Source organism: Bubalus kerabau, chromosome 10 (genome assembly GCF_029407905.1).
Source record: "Bubalus kerabau isolate K-KA32 ecotype Philippines breed swamp buffalo chromosome 10, PCC_UOA_SB_1v2, whole genome shotgun sequence".
NCBI lineage: Eukaryota > Metazoa > Chordata > Mammalia > Artiodactyla > Bovidae > Bubalus > Bubalus kerabau.
The window spans coordinates 66,126,988-66,145,736 of NC_073633.1; the positions used below are offsets into that span (position 1 = coordinate 66,126,988).

Below are 18,749 nucleotides of genomic sequence, written 5' to 3' on the forward strand. Positions count from 1 at the left end.
ATTTCTACACATGTTTAACCATTGTGTCACACTAGTGTGTTCAGGCACATTCTTTGAGAAACTCTGGATAGATGAGATATATGGTCAGTAAATTACTCTCTCAGGTATTAAATATTCAAGTTAATACTCTAGAACTCTTTAATAGTTTGGGAGATTAGGCACAGTAGAAGCTAAAGGATTCTGCTCAATTGAGTCAGGGGAAATAGATTTAAGGGACTAGATCTGATAGATAAGAGTGCCTGATGAACTATGGACAGAGGTTCGTGACATTGTACAGGAAACAGGGATCAAGACCATCCCCATGGAAAAGAAATGCAAAAAAAGCAAAATGGCTGTCTGGGGAGGCCTTACAAATAGCTGTGAAGAGAAGAGAAGCTAAAAGCAAAGGAGAAAAGGAAGGATCTAAGCATTTGAATGCAGAGTTCCAAAGAATAGCAAGAAGAGATAAGAAAGCCTTCCTCAGCGATCAATGCAAAGAAATAGAGGAAAACAACAGAATGGGAGATCTCTTCCATAGAGATCTCTTCAAGAAATTAGAGATACCAAGGGAACATTTCATGCAAAGATGGGCTCGATAAAGGACAGAAATGGTATGGACCTAACAGAAGCAGAAGATATTAAGAAGAGGTGGCAAGAATACACAGAGGAACTATACAAAAAAGATCTTCACGAGGGAAAGAGCTGGACTTGGCCAAGTGGTTAGGGGAATATTGGAAAGGAGTAGGAGGCCCTTGGCCTGAATTAAAGAATGGAGGTGGAATAATCAAGTCACCTACTGTAAAGACCACCTTATACAATGATCACGTTACCCTGCTTTTTGCAGAAGGCTGTTACAGTTAGTTGCTGCCATTGAATGGGAACTTTGGACTGCCATTACTGGCAGATTCAGCAGATAGGTGTTTAACTTTTAGGCAGAAATATTGTGAGGCTGAGGGAGAGAGCTACAAATAAGAATACTCTGTACATTTTAAATTTTGAAATGCAGTAAACTGTCAGGTTAAATTTCTTTGTGTGTGTGTGTGTGTACACAGTCACGTCTAACTCTTTGTGACCCTTTGGACTGTAGCCCACCAGGCTCGTCTGTCCATGAGACTTTCAGGCAAGACTACTGGAGTGAGTTGCCGTTTCCTACTCCAGGGGATCTTCCTGACCCAGAGATCAAACCCACAGCTCTTGGATCTCCTACACTGCAGGCAGATTCTTTACCACTGAGCCATCAGGGAAGCCTGAATTCCTTTATACTGTCAATTAAAATTGTTATTACACATACGTAAAAACTAATTATAGCAAGGAAATTGATAAAAAAATGATCTCTTTTTCAGAATTATTATGAGGCTACAGTTGGCACTAGTGGTCAAGAACCTGCCTGCTAATGCAGGAGACTTCAGAGTTGCAGGTTCAATCCCTGAGTTGGGAAGATCCCCTGGAGGAGGGCACAGCAACCCACTCCAGTATTTTTGCCTGGAGAATCCCATGGACAGAGGAGCCTGACAGGCTATGGTCTATAGGGTCACAAAGAGTCAGATACAATGGAAACAACCTAGCACATTTTATACTGTTATTTTCTTTTATTAAAATAAGTTGAAAATTTGCTTTGTATTATTTTCAGACATGCATGTCAATAGATTTGTTCTTTTTTGATTTGGTTTTACAGACAGTTTCCATTATATAACAATGATATACGATGGCAACAGCCTAATCCAAACCCTGCTGGACCATACCTTGCTTACCCCATTATATCTGCTCAGCCACCTGTTTCTACAGAGTATACATATTATCAGCTGATGCCAGCACCATGTGCACAAGTCATGGGTTTCTATCATCCTTTCCCTGCACCTTACTCCAACACTTTTCAGGCTGCAAATACTGTCAATACTATAACCACAGAATGCACTGAGCGTCCAAATCACCTTGGACAGGTCTTCCCATTGTCTGGCCATCGAAACAGAAATAATAATAGAGGACCAATGGTACCAAAAGTAAGTGACCAAATTTGATTGGCTTTTGTGTTTGATATTTCTGTTGTTAGTGTAAGTAATTTGCTACTTGTATTGATTAGCTTTTACTACTGAGTTTTACTTTTTAAAAAACAATTAAGGATATAGCATTTTAAAAATAACTTTTTCCATTACTTTTGTTCCTCATTCTTTAAATGGTGATATGATTAACAGTCATTTTCAAGTTAGAGAGTTTACATAAGCATAATGTACAAATATTTCCAAATTATTTTAATTTAGTGATAAAAATTGCATAGTGACACAGTTTTAGTAAGGGATTAGTTTGGCTCCTTTCCTAGCAATGTTAAGTGGCTAATGTACATCTAATGTACATCAGTCTTCAGAAATAAGCAGGAGATATTATGGAAAAGAATATTGTGATGCATTAAGTCTCTTCAACTTCATTGTTTTCTATTCTGTCAATTTTTAGTAGGAACAGCACTTTGTTTTTTAGAGAATGCTTTATTATATGAACACAGGGTCTCCTAGGGCTAAAGAAAATTAAAGATAAATGTGAAATGACTTTGTCAACACCAGCCTTTTGACTAAGTTAAAAAAAAAAAGACACAAAGGCCTTGAAATCACAGGAGAGTTTTAAGGTTAATTCTAGGTGTCTGTTTCTTAACTAAAATATTATTTTTCTATTGAAACCATAACAAATAAGAAAAACCAGATTTCTTCTTAGCACTTTGAGCTAATGGAAAGCAGAGTGATTAAATGCCTTTTACGTCTGTTATTGTCAAGGAGTTCATGCATTCCTAGATTCCATTAGCCCAGCCTCTTCGGTGAAAAGTCTGTGATGTCTTCTGGCATACTTTTTTCAGGTTAAAATACAAACAAGCTGTAGAAGTTGCTTTGAAAAGCTTATTAGTTTTTGTCCATGGAAACTTTCTGGGTCAAGGGAAATCCTTTTGGGATATCTGGGAATGAAAAGAAATAAGTATTGGAAATAGACAATAGTATATAACTTTCAAGTATTTAAGTAACATGATTTCTCAGAGTACATTTCCAGCACTTTAAGAAGTTATCTAAGAAGTTAAATTTGGAGTTCTTTTGTATAAATTGCTATTAAATGATGGATACTCATATTTTTAAAAAATGAAGGAAAGGATCAGCTTTTTAATATTTTCTTTTTAAATTCTAAAGTAGAAATTTCTTTTGTACTTCATTGCTCTCATGAAACTAAAATTGAGCTTTTGGATAAGTTACCACCCTTTTTACTGATACTGCCTTTTTAAATAAAAATTTATAACCCCTTACTTGATGTGGTTATACTCGTATTATTTATTATTAAGAAAATTTTAAATGCAAATGACAATTAAAATGAATATATCTCATTAATTATAATAGTATTAATGGTTATTTGAAAAGTAGTATATAAATGTGTATATAATACATTATATAGCCTACTATGATTGGCTGTAGATAATTTAGTGAAATCCTAACACAGTAACCCTGTTTCCTCATGGATTGAGAGTCACTCATTTGTAGCTTACATTTAAGTATATTTTTAAAGGATGTATTGATATATTTTATAATGTTTATTAGTACATTGAATAAGATTTTAATTTTTTTTTTTACCTCAATCAGCAACAACTTATACAGCAGCACATAAAAAGCAAAAGACCACTGGTGAAAAATGTAGCTATTCAGAAAGAGACAAGTGCAGCAGGTCCCGATAATCGATCAAAAATTGTGCTACTGGTAGATGCTTCACAGCAAACTGGTAAGGCAAGATTTTTCTTATGTATATACATCATAGATTTTAAAATATTTTTTATTTTATTGAAATATAGTTGATTTACATATTGTGTTAATGTCTGCTGTAAGCAGTGATTTCATTTATACATACATATACAGTACATTATTTTTCATTTTCTTTTCCATTAGGGTTTATCATAGGATATTGAATACAGTTTTCTGTCCTCTACAGTAGGGCCTTGTTGTTTATCCATTCTATATATAACAGTTTGCATCTGCTAATCCCAAACTCCCAATTCACCCCTCCCCCAGCACCGCCCCCTGCCCCCCACACACTTCGGCAACCTCAAGTTTGTTCTCTGTGTCTGTATCTGTTGTCATGCATTGACTTTGTAATTGTAGACTCTACCACTTTTTAGGATTTTGGACTTTCAGTCTTCTGTTTATCCCGCCACTTTGTGAAATTCTTTAGGAAAGATAAAACAGTCCCATGTTCTTAAAGTTCTTTCAACTTGGGTGCTGGCTTATATAATTTTGAGCAGAATTTGAGGTTTCCTTATCCTCCTTCAGTAGTGAAGCAGTTCAGAAATCAGAGATGGAATTTTGAAGACATTGTAGAAATTTGAGGGACTCATTTTGTTAGAAGTTAGAATTGTACATATTTTATTTTTCATATGTTTTTTAATAACTAGATTAAAATCCCTTTTAAAACATTCTATAAATATCTTTATAGAAGAACTTATCAAGTTTCGTGTACCATATTTTAGCATAAGATCTGAACCAGACCTATTAGTGGTAACATGTATCCTTAAACAAGTAAAAATTTTGGGCTAGTTGTATATCATTTTCTTAAAAGTTTTTAGAGGATTGTGTAAACATTAAAGTAAAAAGCTTTATCCTGACAGTAGGTAACAGTTAATGAGTAGTTTTAAAATTCTCACTGTTTTCCAGTTATACGTGAAATTTCATTTTGTATCCCTGATAATTAGCTTAATAGCTATAGAGTAGATAGCTGTCTTCTCTCACTCATTGTCATTTAAAAATCCTTATTAATGATTCAGGACTAGATCTGTTCAGAGGCATGTTTGCTTTTTACCCTTTACAGTTTTTACAAAAATGCTGTCTGACTTGATATGAATTAGATGGTACATACTTTCTTTCATTTGTACTGTACCTTTTTTGTTGGACATCCGTTCAGTTATCCTTTGACAATTCCTTAGGTTCATTAGGAGTAAGAAAATATCTGGAAATCAGTCAAAAAACAGCTTGCTGATAGTACAATCATTGTATGGTTTGTAGGGCATAAGGTGATAAGATTAACAGACTGACGAATGCTTGGAATGGTTTATGATAAAGAGCCATAAGGTAATATATGACAAAGTTCTGTATGTTTTGGTTGTTCCTAGACACAGTGACCCATTTCTACATGCTTTGAACCCTAAGAACTACTTTAAAAATTTGTTCTAACGTCTTTGGTTTGCTCATTAAGTGACCACAAGGACAACCTTCTGAATCTCAAGAATTAGAAAGTGGAAAGATGAAGATATAATTTGAGTAGAAGATTATACCTTCTATCAGTATTCTTATTCTTCAGGTTGTTCTTAATTTATCAGGATGAATTGATGTCAGTTATAGGTAGAAGGCAAATGATGGTTTAAGGAATTTGTAATACATTTTTACTCTTGAACACAAGCTTGTATTATTTAAAAGAGTTTAGTAAGATGGCTAGGTATGAAATAATACACAGAAGTTAATTATAGTGTGTTACCAACAATCAGCCTTCCCTGGTGGCTCAGACGGTAAAGCGTCACATGCGGGAGACCTAGGTTCGATTCCTGGGTTGGGAAGATCCCCTGGAGAAGGAAATGGCAACCCACTCCAGTATTCTTGTCTGGAAAATCCCATGGACGGAGGAGCTTGGTTGGCTATTGTCCATGGGGTCGCAAAGAGTCGGACACGACTGAGCGACTTCACTATCACTATCACCAACAATCAGAATTTAAGAAAATATATCATTTACAATAGCAACAAAAATAGTTTCTGGGATAAACCTGACAAAGTATAAGACATTTATACTGAAAACTAACTTTATTATAGGACATTTTAAAAAAACCTAAATCGCTCATTCAGGATGATTTGATGTTGCAAGTGGCATTTTTCCCTTTGTTAATCTACATATTCAGTGCATTTCTGATCAAAATTCCAATGGGGATTTTTGGAGAACTTGACAAACTAATTTCTAAGATAAAAGAGCACTGATCTGAAAAGAGCCATGACTTCCCTGGAAAAGAACATTTCCTCTTGGGAATTTCCTGGTGGGTCAGTGGCTATTAAAAAAATTTTTTTTAATTAAAAGCATTTTTTAAAAGTATTAAAAAAAGAATTTTTTCTTCTAGATAGCAAGACCTACTAAGCCATTTATTTTTTATAGGCTTATATAAAAATATATAAAATACAGTATACAAAGATTAAACAGAACAGAGTCCCAGAAACAGACCCATGTATGTGAAAACATATACAAGGAAAATGACAGAGATAGCATTACAGACCCTTAACATATACATCATGCAAATCTTATGTTTTTAATTGGTTATTTAATTGATTGATTAATTTTTATATCATGCAAATCTGTTCCAGATGGATTAAGGACTTAAATGAGAAAACCTCATGTAGAAGAAGATATAGGCAGATATCTTTATGATTGCATGGAGAAAACTATAAAATTAAGAATTTCTCCTTATCAAGAGTGAATGAAGGGGCTTCCCTGGTGGTTCAGTGGTAAAGAATCTGCCTGCCAATGTAGGAAACTCAAGTTCAATCCCTTGTCCAGGAACATCCCGCATGGCACAGAGCAACTAAGCCTGTGCCACAACTTTTGAGCCTGTGCTCTAGAGCCTAGAAATGCAACCACTGAGGCCACGAGCCACAGCTGCTGAAGCCTGCACGCCCTAGAGCCTGTGCTCCGCAACAAGACAAGCCGCTGCAGTGAAGTTTGAGCACTGCAACTGCAGAGCAGCTCCCAGTAGCCACCTCTAGAGAAAGCACACACGTGCAGCAGCAAAGACTTAGCGCAGCCAAAAGGAAAAAAAAAAAAGAGTGAATGAAGGAACAAGTCATAAATCTTGGAAAGGATTTTACCATGTATGTAACTGACAAAGGGTTAGTATGAGGACATAGGAAGAATTCATAAGAATCAGTAAGAAAATGATCTCACCTTGCACTCAGGGCCCCTGGAATACAGTGCTGCCAGGGGGCTGAAACACTTTGGCAGAACTATAGGAATCTTTGTTTTGACCCAGTTGGCCTACTGAGGACAGTGTATCCAAATGGAATCTCCTCCCAGAAAGAAAAGGAACTGTTTGATTAAAGGTGTGTATACTGCAGCAGCACACAAAAAACCACTGAAAACTTCTCAATGTCCAGTAACAGGCAACAAGTCAAAAGAGGTGCCCAGGACATCCACTCAGTGAACTAATATGGAACCTTCATGTATTATAATTAACAAAGAACATAATTAAACAGCACAACTAAAAATTGTATTGATTCTGTATAAAAGTTATATATCGAAAAATTGTGATTGTGAGAAAAGGGTTGTGGGAAAAATTACGTAGTAAAGGGAATTTTAGTGGTGTGCTGGATTGGGAGGAGTTGGTAAGAGGTCTTGTTTTTTAAAATGCCTTGTAATTACAATTTGTGAAATACAAAAATGAGAAATAGGCAACTTAGTAGAAAAATAGACAGAAATCAATCCAAAAGCAAAACTAACAAGTATTTCACAGAGGGGAAAACATACATGGCTATTCTCAACCTCATTATTAAGCAGGAAAATGCAAATTAAAATCTGCAATGAGCCATCTTTTTATACCCAGCAGTTGGGAGAAATTAAAGCCTAGAGGACAGTGTCTAGAATTTGGTGAATATGTGCACCAGCGGGGTTATTTATATCCTGCTCTTAGAGTGCAAACTGTTTTAACCACCTTTGAAAAATGATTCGGCATTACCAGGTAAAGTTGAACATTACATGTAACCCCTAAGCCTACCGATATTTACCTTAGAGAAACCTTCATGTGCACACATGCATACTCTTACATCTATATAAGAATGTTCACAGAAGTACTGTTGTTGAGAGCAAAACCCCAGAACAACCCAAGTGTCCCATCAGTGGTACAGAGGACAAAGGCACTCTGGTATATTCATACACAGGCATTCTAGATTTCAGTGACCTTAATGAATTACAGCCACATGCATCAGAATCTCAAAACCAATCAACATTTGAGGGAGAGAGCAGCGGCAGGGGGAAGCAAGTCACAGAAGAATGTGGACATGTAATTCCATTTTTATAAAGGTAGAATTGCAAAAGTACATAGTTTATGGTTTGGAAATACAGAAGTCCAGAGTAAATCTATTTTAAAAAGTGAAGGAGTGATAAACACAATTCCGAATAGCCCCTGAGGGAGGAAGAGAATAAAGTGGTGGAGGAAGCATGCAGTGGACTTCAAAGGATTGGTGATGTTTAAACGGATGATAGTGGTTTGTTTTAATTATATAATATTAAATACACAAATAGTTACGCAGATACTCTCTTCATAATAAATACATGTTATACAGCAACTTGTCAGGAGCATCTTTTGCCGATCTTTTCAAAAAGTTTCACACCTGTTTTCTTTGTTTACAAAGTTAGATATTGTTCTTTTCTTAACAATTTTAATGATAATTTAAAAGAATTGGTCAGCTTGTTCCTCAGGAGGAGCTGTCACACTTTCCTTGCCTTACAGATTTCCCATCAGACATCGCAAACAAATCTCTGTCCGAGAGCTCTGCCGCAGTGCTCTGGAAGGCCAAAGGCAGGAGGAGAAGAGCCTCCCACCCGACTGCCGAGTCCTCTAGTGAGCAGGGAGCTAGTGAGGCCGACATTGACAGTGACAGTGGCTACTGCAGCCCCAAACACAGCGCCAGCCAGCAGCCTGCCGCGGGGGCCCCGAGAAACCCCGACGCTGGCTCCCTCAGCGTAGGTGGCGCTTCTTGATCTTCTCACCTGTCGTCTGTGTCAGTTCTTTGTGTCTTCGCCTAAAGCTGAAGTATCTATTTTCATTAATAGTTCTATAATATGATGGTTAAAAATGTGTTTTGTATGTTTTACTATTAATATAAAAATACTTATGCAGAAGTATTTTTTCTAAGATTATAATAAGCGTGCTTCACAGTAGATGAAATTGTGATGAAATGTTTACAAGGTATATGGTGTTTACTCTTAAGCAGAAAATAATTGTCTTTTTTTTTGTTTGTTTCTATTTTTAGCATGTGGACTCATCTATATGTGCAGGTACTTATTTTCTGCATAGTGTTTTTGCTCTATTTTCTTCTCTGTCCATGTCAAAGTTTTGCTTTTAAGCATGAAGCTTGCTGATGCTGCAAAAAAAAATTAGAAGTCTTCCAAAGAAATGCAAGTTAATTTGAAAGTATGGTTTTGTTGATGAAGTTGGGAAAATGTCAGCTGGAGGTATTCTGCAAGTTGACACTTAACATTACCAAGACCTGGAATGCCACTTAAAGTTTATGGAAATTTTCCACTGTTACATTTAGAATGACTGAGTTTCAACACATGATGTTAGGGGGCACTTTAAGTTTTGGTATCTTTATAATTAAATTATATTTTAAAATCTCATTTATTATAGGTGGTGTAAATTGGTCTAATGTAACTTGCCAGGCAACTCAGAAAAAACCTTGGATGGAAAAAAATCAGACATTTTCTAGAGGTGGAAGGCAGACTGAACAAAGAAATAATTCACAGGTAATTTGGATTAGGTTGGAGAAATAGGTGTGAGATGAATTATTATAAATTGTGGCTTTGAAGAACAGTGTCCTTAATTTTTGGCATGCATGTTGTGTTTAACATGGTAATCTGTAATTTTGAAGTGGTTTAGGGAATAAAACTCTTATTTAAATAATGAAACAAAATGGTAACATGTTGAATAGATTGGATATATATTGTACCATTTTCTACTTCTCTCTATTTAAGAAATGTATTTGGATATTTTATAACTTAAAAAAAGAATACAGTCCTGCTTCATCTTCTGTGACTTTTTCCTATCTATATAAAAAAACATAAAGCATATTAATTTTTTTTTTAGACCTTCAGGACTGCAGCCTTGTCCATGTCTTTACTTGACTATAAATACCAAAACCATGCTTGGTGCTTGTTGCAGTACCACAGTGAGGGCAACCTCGTGCTATAATGTGGCCAGACTGGGTAGCTTCCTGGGTTTGGGGAGCAAGATTTAGCTGAAGTACAGCAGAGCAAGTTATATACAGCCACAGGCTTCCAATAACTATCTTCCTGCATTGGTTGTCTCTGAAATCAGGGAGGCGTTGGTTGGTCAGTATTTTTCCTTTTTAAATTTTTAGATAGCATTCCTGGATTTCTTAAATCTTGTTAATGGGAATTAAAGTTACCATATGAGTAGATCTAGATGAACTGAAATAGAAGTAAGTTAATAATGGATTGAATAAACCAAAGACTTGCCTGTGCCTTTGCCTCCCTGAAATGAAGTTCCCTAGCATTAATTATGCTGTCAGGAAAACAAGTAGAATAGTGCTCTCTTGCCTACAGTTATTGCAAAAATGAGTCATTGTTGTTTGTGGCAGGCTTGTGAAGCAGTCTAGCTTTATTTGATCAAAAAGAGCTGAAACAAGAATTGTTTATATAGATTAGATAAACAAAATCTGTGGAATGTTTGGTCAAGTACTAAAATTTTATCTTGAAATTGTAACTGCTAGACCTGCCAAGCTTGCAGTCTCAGCATTGGTACTTTTGGTATCAGTAGTCCACTAGAGAGTAAATAATACTGATACAGAAAAATATTTTACCTCTGCCTCAAAGCTAATGAGAATGGTGAAAAAACACAAAACAGAAAATTATGGAACTGCATAAACATTTGTTTATTTTGTATCTCTTCATTCCAAAAGAACTGGAGCCAGATGTTGAACAATGTGTTTTCTTTTCTACTTCTGAGGCTTTGTTGTACTTTTCTTAAGTGTGCAGTTGTTTGCCTTTTTGATAGGCAGAATCTTTTTTCTTTCAAGTCAAAATATTTTCCCTTTCCAATTTCTGATTGTTTTAAGGGTTAAAAAGCCTTTTAGAAATGTATGGACGTGAGTCTGAGTGAATTCCGGGAGTTGGTGATGGATAGGGAGGCCTGGCGTGCTGCGATTCATGGGGTCGCAAAGAGTCGGACACGACTGAGCGACTGAACTGAACTGAAATATTCATTTGTATTTTCTGCTACTTTTTTACAGTGTAATGTTTTCAAAACTTTTTTATCCAAGGTTTTCTTTTGAAGTGTGGTGCAACATAATGATGTCAGTTTTCACAGTAGTTAACCAGTTATCTTAATGTTGTAATATATTAATTTTTTTCTGATTTACTCTTTTAGTCACCTGCTAATCTCTTATGTTTTAGGTTCTGTTTTTGAGCTTTTTCCCCATTTATTATTAGATTTGTACACCTGTACCGTGTGGTTTTAACTACTGAACAGTGACATGATTTTTTAATACTTTTACCAGTGTCTTAACATTTGAAACAGCAGGTTTTTTCCTATACTCTGCTGTAGCCTTAATTGTAAATGATAGAGTCTAAAAATTTAAGTTTTATTTTTTGAATAAAATAAAAATGGTTTTATTTTGTGAATAGGTTGAAAAAAATGTATGAAAAAGGTTATACAACAGTCTCATTTGCATCCTGTCTCCACATGTGTTCTCCTCTTACCTGTACCTGTATATTTGCCCAGAGTTTCTCCATGTCATTATAAGTAAAAAATATAAGTATGTATCTCAAGTTTTATTCATTCTGTTCTGTGCTCTGTTCACATCTTTTAACAAAGTAGATAGATATTTTGTTAGAGATATTGCTGTATTATTTACTCAGAGGGTTTCTGCACTTTTTTTTTTTTAATTCAACTCCTAATGTTGTTGGGGCTTCCTTTGTAACTCAGTTGGGAAAGAATCTGCCTGCAGTGCAGGAGACCTGGGTTCGATTCCTGGGTCGGGAAGATCCCCTGGAGAAGGAAATGGCAACCCCCTCCAGTATTCTTGCCTGGAAAATCTCATGGACAGAGGAGCCTGGCTGGCTACAGTCCATGGGGTCACAGAGTCGGACACGACTGAGCGACTGAACCACCAGCACCAGCACCACATGTTGATGCATCCTTGTTATTTTCTGGAGTCCTGTTGATGGACACTTTAATTGTTTATAAACTACTGCTATTGTGGATATGCTACAGTGCTATTTTGAAATCTGTGTGTAGAGCAGTAAAGTATATTCCTGGATAAGTATTGCTGAGTGAAAAGGTGAAATCACCTCTGTTACTTGGTAGATAGCACCAGATTGTGCCAGTTTGCATTCTTAACAGTCATGTGGAGAGTGCTTATTTCCATAGAGCCTCAGAAACCATGTGTTTTCAAGATTTTGCATTTGTGCCAGTTAGGAGAAATAGTGTATTCATGTAGTTGAGCATCTTTCCATATGTTTAAGGACCATTTGTACTTTTCTGTGAACTTGTTATGTTCTTTGCCCATTTATTGTGTTTTGACCTTTTTCTCTGTTTTTGTACATTTTTAAATCAGTTTGATCAGGCTGTTACCAAATTTAAAGAAATTTTAAGAGCCTTTAGTCTGTTATATGACTTGCAAATATTTTACTAGATTTTCATTTTTATTTTTGACTTTGCTTAATAATTGCCATGCACAAGTTTGTTTTAAATACTGTTAAGAAGTTGATTTTTTATAAAGAAATTTGTCTGATTTCCTCCAATGTGTTTATGCTCTTGTGTTTTTTACATTTAAATCTTTATTCCATTTAGAGTTTGTCTTAGTGGATGTTGTGAGAAATGGGTCTTATTTTGTGTTTTTCATGTGGCTACCCAAATCTCCCACCACTGTGAATTGACAAGTTCATTACTTCATCTGTTTGAGATAGCCACCTTTATCACCTATGAAATTTCCATATATTTTGAAATCTTGTTTCTGGATTTTCTGTTTTGTTGTTTGGTTGTTAAATTAATCTATCAACTTAAGGAGAATGGACATCCTTTATGATGTGGCATCTTTCTAGAAAAAAAATACGTCATTCTCTTTTTGAGTCACCTTTTTGTGTTCTTTAGAAGTATTGTATAGTTTTCTGAAAACAAATTTGTACATATTCCTCATATGTTAATTCTTAGTGTTTTTGTTATGTAAATGGAGAATGAAAACTTAAATCTTTATATATTAATTTTATGCTAGTCATTTAAGAATCTTAATATGTATTTGTTATTTCTGCTTTGTTATGTTCTGTATGCCCAGTCTCTGTTAACAAAACTCTTTTAGAAGAACTTAAAAAAACAAAGGTTCATTTCAGGAGGTAATTGAAATACTTGCATATTTGATCCCCATGAACTTTGTTGGAACCATTAGTTGGGGATTTTAATTTAATCCTCAAACTTTGTCTCCAAGAATTAAGTTGCATTTATTTTTTAAAAGAATTGTTTTTGTGTTTGTAACAACATTATATATTAACTGTGGTTTACAAGAAGGCTAACATTGAGGTAATGCTGTTTGGAAGGTAGAGTTACATTTACTTTTTTGTGATAGTGACTGTACAAAGGAATGAAGATTTTACTCAAGAATTATTCTCTTGCTTCCTATTCATCCCTATGTTGGGGCTTGATAGTACTCATTTCAGTGTGAATAATTTATGTGAATTAAGTCGTTTCTTTGGTACCTGGACATTGTAAATTGTGTTTGTTTTGCCATCCTTGTGTGAGCTTCTTTTCATGAACCAATTAAAAAAAAACTGTATCATGAAAATTTTTAAACAGACATTAAAGTTGAAATAATTTTATAGAGAACATTCATTGCTAGCTACTATCAAAGATTTTTCTAAAATTGGCTTCATCACATGGTGTATTTTTCTATCCGTCTCCCTATCCATGTTCATGAGGCTGTTTTAAGATGAAGTAAATATTTAAAACCAAAAATCTGGTGGGTCCTTGGAAAATTATCTAGTTTCTTCACAGGTGCTTATAGGTTATAGGAAGTAGCCCAGTTTTCACAATAGATCCTCTAAGGAAGAATTACATTTACTGTATGACTGTGCTCTAGCTTATAGTTCTGCTATACAACCTACTTCCCAAGAGAGTGTAAAAATTCTGTTTCTTATCGGCAAGTCTTTTTAGACCAGTTGGTTAGCATGAGAACTGCCAGGCGCTTCTAGGGCTTTTTGTGCATATTTTTGATTTCATATCCAAAGCCTGTATACCAGCACCTGCAGTCCAGGTCCACTTCAGGTTCTGTTTATTATTAGGATTCTTGAGTAACTGGTAAAGAACACTGTACTTTTCTCATCACTCTAAAGTGTCCTGGTTGAGAAGGGCATTTCATATAAGTTGCATTGGGTACTTAAGAGAGGGAACTTAATTGTCTTAAGATAATGCTTTTTCTTACTCTTATGTTCTTTGTATGACAGTTGAACAGTTTGCAGATGTATTAATAGGATAATAATTTAAGTGACTGAAATTTTTATTCTCTTAAATTTGTTTTCTTATAAACATTTAAAATTTTTAATATTTATTAGGATTAAAAAATATGAAAGCTGCTGATTAAAAGATCTAAAATAAAATAGTTTTTTATAAAAAGATAATGCATAGTTTCTCTCAATGGTAACATCATTCAAAACTATAGTGCAATGTCACAACCCCGATATTGACATCAATGTAGTCAGGATTCAAAACAGATCCATTACTACAGGGATCCCTTATGTCACTCTTTTATAGCCAGACTCCCTTCCTTTACTCACCAGCTTCTCCTTAAACTCTAGAATCCACTAATGTGAATCTACTAATCTGTTTCCTCATTTTATGATTGTGTCATTTCAAGAATGCTGTATACATAAACCGATACAGTCTTTTTAGGATTGACTTTTTTCACTAGTGTGGTTTTCTGGAGATTCCTACAGATTGTTAGTTATATCAGTAGTTTGTTTTTATGATTGTCCACTGTTTTATAGGGTGAATATACCACAATGAGTTTATACTCTTAATGAAGGACATCTGGGATGTTTCTTGTTTTTGGTATTACAAATAAAGCCAATATAAGTGTTCATGCATGGGGGGGAGTTCAGTTCAGTTCAGTTCAGTCGCTTAGTCGTGTCCGACTCTCGCGACCCTGTGAATCGCAGCACGCCACGCCTCCCTGTCCATCACCAACTCCCGGAGATCACTCAGACTCAAAGTCCATTGAGTCAGAGATGCCATCCAGCCATCTCATCCTCTGTCGTCCCTTTCTCCTCCTGCCCCCAATCCCTCCCAGCGTCAGAGTCTTTTCCAATGGGTCAACTCTTCTCATGAGGTGGCCAAAGTACTGGAGTTTCAGCTTCAGCATCATTCCCTCCAAAGAAATCCCAGGGCTGATCTCCTTCAGAATGGACTGGTTGGATATCCTTGCAGTCCAAGGGACTCTCAAGAGTCGTCTCCAACACCACAGTTCAAAAGCATCAATTCTTCGGCACTCAGCCTTCTTCACAGTCCAACTCTCACATCCATACATGACCACAGGAAAAACCATAGCCTTGACTAGATGGACCTTTGTTGGCAAAGTAATGTCTCTGCTTTTGAATATGCTGTCTAGGTTGGTCATAACTTTCCTTCCAAGGAGTAAGCGTCTTTTAATTTCATGGCTGCAGTCACCATCTGCAGTGATTTTGGAGCCCAAAAAAGTAAAGTCTGACACTGTTTCCACTGTTTCCCCGTCTATTTGCCATGAAGTGATGGGACCGGATGCCATGATCTTCGTTTTCTGAATGTTGAGCTTTAAGCCAACTTTTTCACTCTCCACTTTCACTTTCATCAAGAGGCTTTTGAGTTCCTCTTCACTTTCTGCCATAAGGGTGGTGTCATCTACATATCTGAGGTTATTGATATTTCTCCGGGCAATCTTGATTCCAGCTTGTGTTTCTTCCAGTCCAGCGTTTCTCATGATGTACTCTGCATATAAGTTAAATAAGCAGGGTGACAATATACAGCCTTGACATACTTCTTTTCCTATTTGGAACCAGTCTGTTTTTCCATGTCCAGTTCTAACTGTTGCTTCCTGACCTGCATACAGGCTTCTCCAGAGGCAGGTCAGGTGGTCTGTTATTCCCATCTCTTTCAGAATTTTCCACAGTTTATCGTGATCCACACAGTCAAAGGCTTTGGCATAGTCAAGAAAGCAGAAATAGATGTTTTTCTGCAACTGTCTTACTTTTTCCATGATCCAGCAGATGTTGGCAATTTGATCTCTGGTTCCTCTGCCTTTTCTAAAACCAGCTTGAACATCAGGATGTTCACGGTTCACGTATTGCTGAAGCCTGGTTTGGAGAATTTTGAGTATTACCTTACTAGCATGTGAGATGAGTGCAATTGTGCGGTAGTTTGAGCATTCTTTGGCATTGCCTTTCTTTGGGATTGGAATGAAAACTGAGCTTTTCCAGTCCTGTGGCCACTGCTGAGTTTTCCAGATTTGCTGGCATATTGAGTGCAGCACTTTCACAGCATCATCTTTCAGGATTTGAAATAGCTCAACTGGAATTCCATCACCTCCACTAGCTTTGTTTGTAGTGATGCTTTCTAAGGCCCACTTGACTTCACATTTCAGGATGTCTGGCTCTAGGTGAGTGATCACACCATCGTGATTATCTGGGTCATGAAGATCTTTTTTGTACAGTTCTTCTGTGTATTCTTGCCACCTCTTCTTAATATCTTCTGCTTCTGTTAGATCCATACCATTTCTGTCCTTTATTGAGCCCATCTTTGCATGAAATGTTCCCTTGGTATCTCTGCTTTTCTTGAAGAGATCTCTATAGAAGAGATCTCCCATTCTGTTGTTTTCCTCTATTTCTTTGCATTGATCGCTGAGGAAGGCTTTCTTATCTCTTCTTGCTATTCTTTGGAACTCTGCATTCAGATGCTTATATCTTTCCTTTTCTCCTTTGCTTTTCGCTTCTCTTCTTTTCACAGCTATTTGTAAGGCCTCCCCAGACAGCCATTTTGCTTTTTTGCATTTCTTTTCCATGGTTATGGTCTTGATCCCTGTCTCCTGTACAGTGTCACGAACCTCCATCCATAGTTCATCAGGCACTCTACCTATCAGATCTAGGCCCTTAAATCTATTTCTCACTTCCACTGTATAATCATAAGGGATTTTATTTAGGTCATACCTGAATGGTCTAGTGGTTTCCCCTACTTTCTTCAATTTCAGTCTGAATTTGGTAATAAGGAGTTCATGATCTGAGCCACAGTCAGCTCCTGGTCTTGTTATTGTTGACTGTATGGAGCTTCTCTGTCTTTGGCTGCAAAGAATAGAATCAATCTGATTTCGGTGTTGACCATCTGGTGATGTCCATGTGTAGAGCCTTCTCTTGTGTTGTTGGAAGAGGGTGTTTGCTATGACCAGTGCATTTTCTTGGCAAAACTCTATGGTGGAGAGTAACATGCACTAATTATTACAGTTTTGTGTTTTCATTATATTTACCTCATTTATCAAAGTTTTGACCTTTTATAATAAATATGCACTTTATGAAAATTCATTTAGTTGTATACTTTTGGGTACATTTCTGTATGTTATACTTCAGTAAAACATTTTACTTAATACATTTTCCCCCTCCTTTGGGGTTTATTTAGGTTGGATTCAGATGCCGAGGACATAGTACTTCCTCAGAAAGAAGACAAAATTTGCAAAAGAGACAAGATAATAAGCAGTTAAATCCCAGCCAGTCTCACAGAGGCGACCCAAATTCTGAGTCTTTATATTTTGAGGTACTTATTTCAAACTAAATTGTTATAGTAAATGTTCCCATTCAGAAATTAATTTTTATTACATTATGATAAGTACCTTTTTATGTCTTAGCCCATCACTGCTGTTAGATTGTAAGTTACCTAGAAGTATTGACTCACGTTTTTTTCTTCGTTATATACAGTTAGCCTAAACATTAGCTTTATTAATGTTAATTTTAAAATTTTTGTCATGAATAGTCATCATTTTGAAGTAACATGCAGAGATAGAACTTAATTTTATATAAATTTCACCTAATATGAATCTTCTACCCATCTTTAATTATCAGTGTTGAGTCTCTTTTGTTAAGGCTTTCAAATTTGAAAATAGTTAAATCTGGTTAATTTGTACTGCTAGTCAGGGGAGTCTTGAGAAGGAAGATAAAAGGCTGTTTTACTTTCTCTGATAGGCAGACGCTTTATATTGTAATGGCAGTGTTTTTATTACTTATTCATCTAACTGGCACTCATTGGAGGCCTGTTATGTATTTAGTAAGGTGCTCTGCCTGGTGCATTAAAATGAAGAAGCACACCAGCCTTAGGGAGATTACTGTGTAAAGAGCAATGTAGGCATGTACACACCTGGTAATTCTTAGGTGTGGTTAGAGTTGAAAGGAGTAGTAAGTTTTGGGTTTGAGGCAGGATAGGGTTAGCGTTTGGAATAGGTTTTAAAGAATGAGTAGAGTTTGTGTCAAGATGATGAACAACATCCCAGGTAACTCACTTGAATAACTCATTTTTGTTAACATAGTTTCTATAAAATGGCTTAATAGTTGCATTTTAAATATACTGGAAGCCAGAGGCTAGAGATCAGTAATATGTTGCATAAACTTGATAATTGCCCTAAAGGACTTGAGAGTGCATCTGAAGTATTGTATCAAGAATGGTACCTGTGGCAGATTTTTTATTTACACTTAATCATGATTCATTCCATAGTTATATTTAAAGATATTAGATAATTTTCAATGTAAAGGAGGATACTGGTTAAGAAATTACTCTGAATAGGGAATTTATTTTTATTTTTTAACTTTTAATCTTATTTCTAGGTATATGTAGCAGTGGGACAGGGAATGTATTAATGAAATTCATATTAAGCCATTTCTTTAAAATCCAAATTATGTGAAATGTGATAAAAATCCTTTTTGAATTTCTTTTTATTTACCTTGGGTACTACCTTGGGTAGAATTATTAATAAAAATGGAGTTAT

At 35.9% G+C, this 18,749-nt stretch overlaps 1 protein-coding gene across 2 annotated transcripts in view; it reads left to right on the forward strand.

The window, feature by feature from the left end:
- SECISBP2L (SECIS binding protein 2 like) overlaps positions 1–18,749 on the forward strand; it is a 58,700-nt gene that overhangs the window by 8,892 nt on the left and 31,059 nt on the right. Inside the window, exons 3-8 of one of the 2 annotated variants that reach the window (XM_055538019.1) lie at positions 1,655–1,979; positions 3,588–3,723; positions 8,474–8,706; positions 8,997–9,021; positions 9,374–9,489; positions 17,393–17,527. In XM_055538019.1, the coding sequence (XP_055393994.1) occupies positions 1,655–1,979; positions 3,588–3,723; positions 8,474–8,706; positions 8,997–9,021; positions 9,374–9,489; positions 17,393–17,527 (970 nt within the window). The remainder of the gene's footprint in view (positions 1–1,654; positions 1,980–3,587; positions 3,724–8,473; positions 8,707–8,996; positions 9,022–9,373; positions 9,490–17,392; positions 17,528–18,749) is intronic. The other variant, XM_055538020.1, reaches the window with a different exon arrangement.